Source organism: Phoenix dactylifera, chromosome 5 (assembly GCF_051530095.1).
Source record: "Phoenix dactylifera cultivar Ajwa chromosome 5, Ajwa_hap1_PhDact_Kaust_v1.1, whole genome shotgun sequence".
NCBI lineage: Eukaryota > Viridiplantae > Streptophyta > Magnoliopsida > Arecales > Arecaceae > Phoenix > Phoenix dactylifera.
The window spans coordinates 14,766,324-14,777,805 of NC_143194.1; the positions used below are offsets into that span (position 1 = coordinate 14,766,324).

Genomic DNA, 11,482 nt, shown 5'->3' on the forward strand with positions numbered 1-11,482 from the left:
TCATATTCCAAAGAGTTCAAGCCAATTTCCATTTAATGCCTCCAGAGTTAATAAAATGATAAAGGGAAGAGGAAGAGAATTCACCAGAAGCATTGAGCTGCCAAACAATGCTGTCATTATTTGAAGAGAGCAAGAAATCAGCTAGAACAGCATTCAGAGGGATGAATGCTTCCTAGGTAGCCCAAGGAAGGGGAGTGTCTATGGTGGAAAAATTTATCTATAGTATCAGATTTATGGTGGCAAGCCATATAAAGATGGGGAAATAAGGATTGGAGAGGAGCATTCAAGGTCCAAAGGTCCTTCCAAAATAGAACATTAGCCCACATCGTAAGAGATCCAATAACCTATTGATCCATTAGCCACTTTTCGAGGAAGTCCCTAAATTTTGAAAGCTGCATGATATATCTAAAGCTTTACTAAAGTCAAGCTTGCACAAGATTCCAATTTGAGAGGCATGTGGCAGATTTTCATTGGATTAGGATCGATATCCACTACACCTTGGTGCTTGTTTTCAAATGAGACGGAAACATTGTTTAAATTTTTCTATTTGACCTATTACGGTGTGCCATGCGTCCAAATTGCAGGAAGTTCTTGCAACTTCCTTTGCGTAGGTTGCTTAAGCCTTATAACTTAACAATGTGGTATTATTGTGTGGGTGTCTTCATCAGTGGTACCTGAACGAGATTTAGTTACGATTGCTTCTTGTGATTATTTTTTAAAATAAATAAATTAATCTTAAGTTTTTGACCTTGCAATATACGCGTAGTGACAGCCAGCCAACCATACTCTCCAACAACCCAATCTATCCATTCTGGTGGTGTGTTGGTGTGAGGTGCATCCCCTCCGCCCTCCTTCGCGACCGTCCACTCCATTGAATCCGTTTCCCCCCGACCGGCGGACGAGCAGATGATGGCATCACTGGCACCACCATCAAATCCCTCACGAAGCTTGGCCACCAACCCAAGAACCAAAGCACCATTCCAGATAGCCAAAACCCACCCCATATCAGGCCTACTCCTTCCCATCGGATCCATGCACAGAGAGTTAAAGCTATCTTCCAGCATTACAAGTGAGAAAAGATTGCCAACAGCACAAGCAGTGAGTGAGAGAGTTGAAGGGGGAACAAGAATGACCCGGGGAGGAGAGGATGTGAAGCTTTTGGGGGTGTGGGCAAGCCCGTTTGTGATTCGGACACGGATCGCTCTGAATCTGAAGGGAGTGGATTACGAGTTCTTGGAGGAGGTGTTTGGGGTGAAGAGTGAGCTGCTGCTCGAGTCCAACCCTGTGTACAAGAAAATTCCTGTACTCATCCATGAAGGCAAGCCCGTCTGTGAGTCCATGATCATCGTTCAGTACATCGACGACGTCTGGGCCGCCACGCCCCCTGCCATCCTGCCCGCCGACCCGTACGACCGTGCCCTCCACCGCTTCTGGGCCCACTATGTTGATGACAAGGTATTTTGATCCAGTTTTGTTCTTTTAAAACGAGAGCAGCGATTGTTCTGTCATTCAGATGATGAGCTTTTAGATTTATCTATTTTTCTGGCTTTTTATGATCTTACTGCAACAAGTTTTATCACTTGTCTTGCCTTTTTAGACAAGTTACATGCTAAAAATTTTAATATATATATATCCCTCATTTGTTTTTACACTGAGGGGAGATACACAAGGTAATTGTCCAATCCCAAATACCTGGAGAAGCACAACCCAATACTTACATCCAAACCTCCTCCAAGAAGATAAGTGGTGCAACCACTGCGCACCACAGGTCACAATTATAACCTTCATAAACAGTCCAGAGAGTAGGGTTAATTTTGTTTCAAATATTTGGCTACAAGGAGTCTGTCCCCAAGGCTGTGCTAATGAATGGAGCCTGGCCTTCAATCCACCCATGTTTTATTAGGCAGTGACTGTTTTTTTCTAGGTTATTGGAATGGTTGTATCCTAATTTTGGCATTTTTCTGAGATATATTTCAGGTTGCCATAATTTTTTATAGGCAAAGTTAAGCTCGAGGACTGCCTGAATTTTCATCATCATGATATATTCTCATAATTTTCAGTTATACCTCGAAATAAATGCAGAAATTTGTCATTATTTTTCCACGTCCAAATGAAGAAGCTTTTTTCATAATTTAGTCCCAAGTTCCATTTCAATTTTTTTTTTTTTTTTTGATAAACTTACTTCTACTTTCTTTTATTTCATTTTGTGCAGTGGTTCCCTTCAGTGTTCGCAAGCTCAAGGGCACAAACAGAGGAGGCCAGGGCGGAAGCAGTGGAGCAGGTCTTCGCGGGGCTAAAACTACTGGAGGAGGCCTTTCAGAAATGCAGCAAAGGGAAGGGCTTCTTTGGAGGTGACACCATCGGGTTCCTGGACATTGCCCTTGGGTGCTCCTTGGGGTGGTTAAAGGCAACGGAGAAGATGACAGGCATCAAGTTTTTGGATGAGGCCAAGACGCCTCTCTTGGCGCAATGGGTGGAGAGATTCTGTGCTAATGATGCGGTGAGGGGGTTGATGCCGGAGACCGACAAGCTGGTGGAATTTGCCAAGATGCTTCAGGCTAAGCTCAAGACTGCTGCTCCTGCGAAGTGAAGCCATTTTCGTTTCAGTAGCTAGTTGTTTGTAGAAGGTATGTTTGAGGTAGGGTGACAGAAATATCAAATGGCAGAATTATCTCTAGAGGAAATGAGAAGAGCAGGACAAGAGGAAATGATTGATGTTTAACTATCCTTGACAACAGTTTTTGCTTATTAATAATATCTTAGCTTTTCTGTTTCTTTCTATAAATTCTTGTGCGAGATTTTCTTTGGGAAAACCAGGACACGAGGAATGCATATAAGTTTGAAGGCAGGATTGAGTCCAAAAATCACTTGTATCCAATACAAAGGGGCTTCACAATTCAGCTAGGTGGCACCATTTTATTGAGTGAATTTTTGAGTTGATCATTTTCCATAATTTTCTATCGGAAAAAATATATTTTTCTGCCATGAACTTTTGGAGTACTAGTAATCAAGCTAGTAAAGGTCATGCAGTGGCAATTTAGTCAATAACATGAAGAAATCATGCGAAATCCAAAAATTGGATAAATAAAGCTCAACACCGTCTGCCCTTGAGTGTCATATGACTGCACGACTTATAAATAAAATTACGTGGCAAATTAAAGAGCAAACATTGCCGTCTTTTGGATTAAATTGTTGAGATAGCATCTTATGTAATGTTAATAAAGTTGTAACATAGGCGAGAGCAATATAGGTATGAAAAGAAGAAGCAAGAGCAATAATGATAGAGAGAGGATGATAGAGAAGAAGCATATCATTCCGGGTATGAAGTGAAAATTTCGTTCTTTGTTACGATTTAGTTTGTTTTAAGCCATGAATATAGGCATCGAGTTATAGTTTGGGTTCTTCGTCAAGACGCAATATTCCACCTCTAGTGCAGCGCTATACTCTATCCAAGATGAGTAATATTCTTCATCTAAAATATAAATATAATATTTATGTTAAACAGTGGATCTCGTGGACTGATGATAATCATGGTAGGAGATTTGTAGGTTAACCCAACTACCATGTAAGCATGATTTAATAGTACTTAAGAATCTATTTGTCAAATGTTCATCCTTATTCATTTATTAAGTGAATTGATTGTCTAGGATGAAAAGTTATATTGTAGGTATTGCGATTGAATAGACCCTCTATGTGTGCTCAATGAATGGTGGTAATCTCTGAATTACATAATGAAGTGCAAAGGTTAAGGAGATAAAATGCAAGTTTGCAAGCTTTTGCTTGTGAGACAAAGTTTACTATATTCGAGAATGAAACAAATATATTTCATGACATTGAGAAAGGTTTGATTCAAGAGTTGCAGAAATTAGAGGCTTAATATAGGAGGTTCAAGAAAGTGGATCTACTTTTAGTATATTTGTTATGGGTTGTATCTTTTTTAGTGATGATCCTATTTTGGAATGATGATGTAGTATGCTTGTGTAATTCATGAACTTAGGGATGTGTAGTGGTTGACTTGTCTGTTAGGCATATTTTCATGTGGCCTACATGATTTAGTTATTGGATGACTTTGGGTGGTAGGTAATTAACCACTATATGTAGTTATGTCTAACATAGTTATCTTGATGGAAGAAAATTGACGAAATTTTAGTTATTGATAAGGGTCGCTAGCCTAGCCTATTTATAAGCCTGTGATATCCATCGATTTAGAGCTACATCAAATGGACATAAAAACAACATTTTTAAATGGAGATCTTAAAGAAGATGTCTACATGTGTCAACCTAATGATTTTCATAGTGAGAAGCGCAGTCACTTAGTTTGCAAATTAAAGAAAAATATATGGATTAAAATAGGCTTTCTGATGAGAGCACAAAAGTGCGATCTAAGTACAAATTAACTTAGCCTAATGCTAGCAAAATAATGAAAAATGATAGGTGTTAACATTTGCATGATTAAATATTTTATCCATAGCACTTATTATAATTTTCATCATTATTTTATACAAATTCATCTCTTCCCAGCTGCAGAACAGATCCCAGCTCTTCTTTAGCCCGCCTCACGCGTGAGCCAGCTCTCTCGAGTTCCAGCCACATCAGCCTTTTCAGACCCAGCGCGTGTCATCAGCTCCTAGCCGTCCACGGTTCATCTCCCATGTATTCCAACAGATTCCAGCATCCGCGTCTCAGTCCCCGGATTGATTCCAAGCTTCATCCCCAGCCGTCCACGCCCCATTCTACTTCTCCCGAGCGTCCCAGCATGCGACCCACATTCTTCCGCTGTTAGCTTCATCCCGCGATGCATTCCAAAGCTTCCACGCTCCAGCACTCTTCAAGATCAAGCTCCATCCGTTCGCTGCCCAGCCGTCCACGTCCGAGTTCCTCATGAGTGCACGCCTTGTCCGCACCTCATCCCAGCAAAGATCCAAGCTTCCGAGTCCACGTTTGCATCATCCCAAGCGCAAGAATCCCAGCATTTCCGCATCTCTTTCCAGCGATTTTCCAGCAAAGATCCGACTTCATCCCAGCATCCAACGCGTCTCAGCCTTCCGAGTTCGCATCCCAGAGCCTCCAGCTGTCCGCGTGTGGATCTCCCAAGCCCTGAGTCCTATCTTCCTCCCGATCCATCTGCTTCTTCCGCCTGGTTTTGCATGCGTGCGATCTCCCGTTTCTGCTATCCAGTCGTCCCTCCGCGTCCGAAGATCATCAGCATCCCAAGATCCATGATCAGCTCCCATCCCGCATTTGGCCTTCTCGCATCCGGGATACTCGGCATCTCCACGTATCTTGTGGGATCAGGTATCCATCGGAACATAAGGAGGATATCTCATTTGAAAGGGGGGAGGAGGCTCTCAGCTCTCGTTTTGGGAAAGAAGAAAAACAGAGAGGGGATACTCTGTTTAGGGAGCCCCCTGCTATTGAAAGAAAGAAAAAAAAAGAGAAAATAGGGGAGGCCCTGTTTCCAAAAAGAAAAAGAAAAAAAAATGAGAAAAGGGGGACTAATGTTTGAAATGAGTGGCTAATTTCTTAGGGAGGGTGATGGAGGAACCTTTGATGTATTGCTCTTTGAAGTAAACTCTAAACTTTTGATTTGAATGACTTATATTTACTGATTTGTTCTTGATCCATGCGTAGTTATTTCATAGATAGCTCTTTAATGGATTATGATTATTGATATATGGATTGCTTTAGTATTTGATTCGTCGTTGATGTAGAAAGCACGATGAATGCTTAGAAATTGAGTTCATATGTTCATGAAACATATACCATGATTAGATCTATCCTACAGTGAATCTGTACTCAAGAACCATAGAGTTTATTTCTTGGATGCAATATCATCAAGGAGGATTCCAGATCCTTACCATCTTTATTTTATTGAACTTTGTTTATTGATATATTATTCTCTGCTTTTAATTTCTGAAAATCAAAACATCATCTTAATCCACACACTCAATTGAAAATTACATCTAAAAATTACACTAATAATCCATAGATCGTTCCCTGAGGAATCGACCTCGAACTTCCGAGTTATACTACTTGTGCGATTCTCCTGCACTTGGGAGAGCATTTCTGTGACGCATCACTTTCCGTCAATGGCACATAAAGTTTCACAACGTTGTGTTTTCATATGGTTTTTTAGAGAATATCATTGATCAATGTATATACTTTAAGATTAGTGGGAGCAAATATATTTTCTTAGTTTTATATGTAGATGATATTTTACTTGCAAGTAGTGACTTGGGTTTACTGCGTGAGAACAAACAATTTTTTATCCAAAACTTGAAAATGAATGATATGGGTGAAGCCTCTTATATCATTGGCATAGAGATTCACAGAGATAGAGCCAAAAAAAAAATTAGGACTATTTCAAAATACTTATATTAAAAAGGTTCTGGAAAGATTTAGGATGAAGGATTGGTCACCTATTTCTGTACCTATCATCAAAGGAGACAAATTTAGTTTGAATCAATGTCCCTAGAACATATTGGAACGAGAACAGATGAAAGACATCCCTTATGCTTCTGTAGTAGGGAGCCTTATGTATGCACAGGTATGCACTAGGCCTGATATTGGATATCCAATAGAAATGTCTGGCAGATACCAAAGTAACCTAGATATAGAGCACTGGAAAGCTGTCAAAAGGGTTATGAGGTAGTTGCAAGGAAATAAAGACTTCAAGCTTACATACAGACATTCTGACTGTTTGGAAGTAGTTGGATATTCAGATTAGAATTTTGTTGGAAACACAGATACAAGAAAGTCTACTTCAGGATACATCTTCCTTCATATTGGAAGTGTTGTATCTTGAAAAAGTATAAAACAAACTATTGTTGCATCATCCACTATGGAGGCTGAATTTATCGCATGCTATGAAGCTACGTCATAGGCATAATGGTTGAAAAATTTTATATCTAGCCTAAAGGTTTGTCGATTCTGTTACTAGGCCATTGAAGATTTTCTGTGATAATTCGGCTACAGTTTTCTTCTCTAAAATAACAAAAGTGTAAGCCAAAGTAATTAAAAAAAAATGTCCCTTTATATTATAGAAATTTGCAGGAGTCCCAACAAAGAAAACAAGAAACTCAAAAATTAGTTTCTAAAAATATTATATTAATAAAATATTAATATATAATGAAAGTAATTATAATATTTTATACTTTTATTATTATATTATACTATAAATATAATTATATATTACACTATATCATAATACATTGATATGTTATGTTATATAATATCAATTATGTTATATTATTATACTATGGTATACAATAGTATATTACTATATTATAATAATATTATATTATATTACAGTAATATTATACTATATCATATATTTATATATTCATATATGTTATATTTTATTATATTTTGTTGCATAATATTAGGCAATATTCTTTATGGTTATTTTGTCATGCTAAAAGTATTTTCTAAGTTTGTTTATTAAATATATATTAAATTTTCACGGTATTTTAGAAATGTAGTTATCAAAAAATAAATATTTTTTTATAAAAATTTTATTTTAAAAAATTCTATTTCTGAAAGTTTTACTGCCAAACGGTGCTTAGTCAACAAAGATTTGAGCTACACGAGAAGTAACGTTGACTATCACATACGCACCCTCTAGGGGCAACAAACGGGCTATTTGTCGGCTAAAGATGTCACTCTTGGGGTTGAAAGTTGGGCCTCTTTTACTTCCACACCACCAAGTTGACGTTTCTCCTCGTTTCTTGGACCTTACGTTTTCTGTCAAGATATGAAATACGCTCTTATCAACATATGAATACATAAAATTTCACATAAAAATTGTACTGGCAAATTTACTGAGTTTTAAAGGCTTAATATGCTGCTTCAACAACAAAAAGGCAGGGCAAAGTTACCATGGTAGAGTGAATATAATATAACAATTTAAGCGTCTAATGATAGTAAAATTGTATTTAGAGAGTAGGTATGACAAGATTCATCATTGCACACTCCACTTGTCTAACTTTGAGATAATTCACCTGTATGAAAAAACTTTGGGCATGATTTCCTGCTCCTCCATTTCAAATGGCATGGATGTGCAATGACAAAACCTTTTGACACCAAAGTTTGGTATTGAATTCTGCAGGCAAACTTCCACTTGGAATTCTAGACTGCAATCTAAATATATTGTGGAATGATGGCGCAGGGTTAGAGCAGTGTTAGAATTATTGTGTCTTAAAGCTTTCCTGAGATCAAGGAGATTAGGAAAGGCTTGCACACTAATTTAATACAAGTATATAGCCGTTGAAGCTTCCAGTGGATCCATAACGTACGTCACATGCCATGACTATTAGTTTATGCTTTCCAAGGGTTCCGTTGGAGTGCTCCTTGTGAATTTTGTTAGAAACCTGGCCTCGCTGGTGAATCCAAAAGAGAGCGCGAGTAAAACGAGATTAAGAGTCATACACTTGTGAGGAAATGTTGTACCCATCTAGACTACCAGGCATCTGTCAATTAAGAAACATCCTGCTGTGACAACCGGATTATACTAGCAAATTTAAAACTAGTAGGATAACTGCATATTATACTAGCCTGAGCTTTAATTCGGACATGGAGGAGGCAAGATTCCAATAATCTGATCGGTGAAATCATCTAGAAGATGCATTTGACTGCCAAATCGTGAAGGAATTATTAAGAAAAAATTCATAATACTTTCATATAAATATTAACAAAATTTAATAATATTTTAAGACTTCAATAAAAATACTTAAACTATTATTATTAATAATAAAATAATATATCTTAGTAAAAAAAATTGTATTTTTATTAATAATAATTTAAAACATTAATAATGTTTAATAATATATTAATATATTAACAAAATTATATTATTAAAACTAATAAAAATATTATTAATAAAATAAATATTTTACATATTAATAAAAATATATTATTTTCTAAATAACTATGTAACTGAAAATAATATTTTAGGGGTGGTATTTTTTTTAAATAAAAAAAGGTACAATAATCATCAGAGTTTCCTCCCCCTCTATTTAAAGTAGAGGTTAGCATTCTCTAGCATTTTCTTTTATTTGAAAATACATAAAGTGCATATAAAACAATTCTATTTTCTAACATGCTTTAAATAACATATTATTATAAAATAAATGTTCTAAATAAATATATCATTAGTACTATAAAATTGACACAGAAATTCATAATATTATCAATAATCATAATTGATTAATATATGCTGATATATATATATATATATATATATATATATATATATATATCTACTAAACAAAGAATTTATTAATATAATTAAATTATTACAGAAATTAATGATATTATTAATAATTATATTTGTTGAATATATGCTGATATTAATGAAAGATACTTTTCATTAGTATTATCCTAGGCAGGTCATTAGAATACATTAATATTTTGTTAATTTTTAATATATTTTTATATTCATAATCTTATTTAAAAAAAGAAAAGACAACCCCAAACAATCTCATTATATTATATTTGAATATCCATATATTCAATATTTTCCTATTTCTTATTTTATATAGGTTGGACTTCTCATTATTGCTTCACCAACCGAAACATTACAGAAAGCCAAAATAAAACCCAGCGCATACTGAGCACCAACTCCCTCCTCCTTATATAAATATACCCCAAACCCTGGGATATATACCAATATTACAAGAGAGAAGGAGAGGAAGAGAGAGGTGTAAGAATGGCATCAGTGGGAGGAAAGCATGTGAAGCTTTTGGGGGGGTGGGCAAGCCCGTTTGTGATTCGGACGCGGATTGCTTTGAATCTGAAGGGAGTGGATTACGAGTTCTTGGAGGAGGTGTTTGGGGTGAAGAGTGAGCTACTGCTCGAGTCCAACCCTGTGTACAAAAAAATTCCTGTACTCATCCATGAAGGCAAGCCCATCTGTGAGTCCATGATCATCGTTCAGTACATCGACGACATCTGGGCTGCCAAGGGCTCCGCCATCCTGCCCGCCAATCCCTACGAAGGCGCCATTCACCGCTTCTAGGCATTCTACATTGATGACAAGGTACTCATTCTAATCTAGTCGTTGCTTGGGGCATTTTATTTGCAGTCCTGTAAGCTCTGCTCTGTGTACGTTTTGCTCGATGTAAAATATAGGTCTAACTTTGCGTAACAATGATTGATTCGGAGTGCTAATGCAGAGGGGGGCATTCTGAGAAACAAAAGGAAGGAAAAAAAAGAAAGAAAAGATGTAGAAGAAAGAAGAAGGAAAAAGGAAGAAAGAAAAGAAAGAAGGACAAGGAAAGAAGGAAAAGAAAGGAGAAGAAAAAATTGAAAGGGAGAAAAAAAATGAACTAACGGAAGGAAGAAAAAGAGGAATAAGGGAAAGGAAAGAGAAAAAAAGGTTAGAAAATAGAAGAAAGAAAGAAAAGAAAAAAAGAAACGTATTAAAAGTAAGAAAGGAAAGAGAGAGAAAGGAAAGAGAGACTAAGAGTGTCTCTACAAGGATGCTTGATTTGGATGGCCACATGAGACAGAAGAAAAGAAGGAAAGAAAGTAAAAGAAAAGTAAAAGAAACGAAAGAAAAGGAAAGAATGGAGAAATAAAAGAAAGAAAGGAAGCAAAACAATAGGAAAGAAAAGAAAGGAGAAGAAAAAAGAAAGAAACCAAAGGAGAAAAAAGTGAATGAATGAAGGAAAAAAAAAAGGAAGAAGATAAAGGAAGGAGAAAAAAAAAGTAAAAAGAAAAAAAGAAAAGAAAGAAAGAAAGAATTGTAAAAAAGGAAAAAAGGAAAAGAAAGAGAAAGGAAATAGTTTGATTTGGATAGCCACCAAGACGAAGCAGGATCGCAGAGCATCCCATTTTATGGAGTATAAAATCTGGAACAGAGAAGAGTAGAGAAGAGTTTCAGAGAGAGAGAGAGAGAGAGAGAGATAGAGTTTCAGAGAGAGAACTGATTGCCTTTCTTTCATTATGGTACAGCCAATATAAATACACAGTGAGATATGCTCTGATTCGTTGGGAGATAAGGATACAAGCTTGGTTTGTTATAGAGATAAACTAGAGGCGGTACTCAGATGGTTAAGTAACAGAACCAGTTGCTGATCGAGACGACTCCGGATGAGAGGGAGAAGTAGTCGACTGTGACTCCGAAGGAATAGCTGAAACAGTTGAGTCAATACGCCCCCGCAAACTCAACGGGAGAGGACGAACGTTGAGTTTGGAACGCAGAAGCTGGAACCTTGAGGTGGATAGAGGCTTGGTAAGAGCATCGGCAAGCTGATCTTTGCTTGAGAGAAAACATACAAGAAGACGATGCTGAGCAACCTTTTCACGAACAAAGTGAAAATCCAACTCAATGTGTTTGGTGCGAGCATGATAAACCGGATTGGAAGAAAGATATGTGGCACCAATGTTATCACACCAGAGTTGTAAAACCATGTCCTTGTGAAGATAAATAATAAGAGAAGCAACCATGTCCGGAGTAGAACCAGTGATTAGAATATCATCA

The 11,482-nt window shown here is 36.8% G+C and overlaps 1 protein-coding gene and 1 pseudogene across 1 annotated transcript; both read left to right on the forward strand.

Annotated features, from left to right (window-relative positions):
- The first annotated feature begins 769 nt into the window (after nt 1–769).
- On the forward strand, nt 770–2,785 carry LOC103716739 (glutathione S-transferase U17-like). Its single transcript, XM_008804869.6, has 2 exons — nt 770–1,455; nt 2,213–2,785. Exons 1-2 carry the CDS (start codon nt 907–909, stop codon nt 2,588–2,590), a joined length of 927 nt encoding a protein of 308 aa, XP_008803091.1. The 5' UTR covers nt 770–906; the 3' UTR covers nt 2,591–2,785.
- Nucleotides 2,786–9,706: 6,921 nt separating this feature from the next.
- LOC120108025 (glutathione S-transferase U17 pseudogene) lies at nt 9,707–10,015 on the forward strand (annotated as a pseudogene).
- The last annotated feature ends 1,467 nt before the right edge of the window (nt 10,016–11,482 follow it).

What these genes read in the sequence shown, in the direction of transcription:
- LOC103716739 (XM_008804869.6), top strand. Translation starts at nt 907, where the DNA reads ATGATGGCATCACTGGCACCACCATCAAATCCCTCACGAAGCTTGGCC. An exon ending in CCCACTATGTTGATGACAAG is followed by an intron (nt 1,456 to 2,212) that starts GTATTTTGATCC and finishes CATTTTGTGCAG; the next exon opens with TGGTTCCCTTCAGTGTTCGC.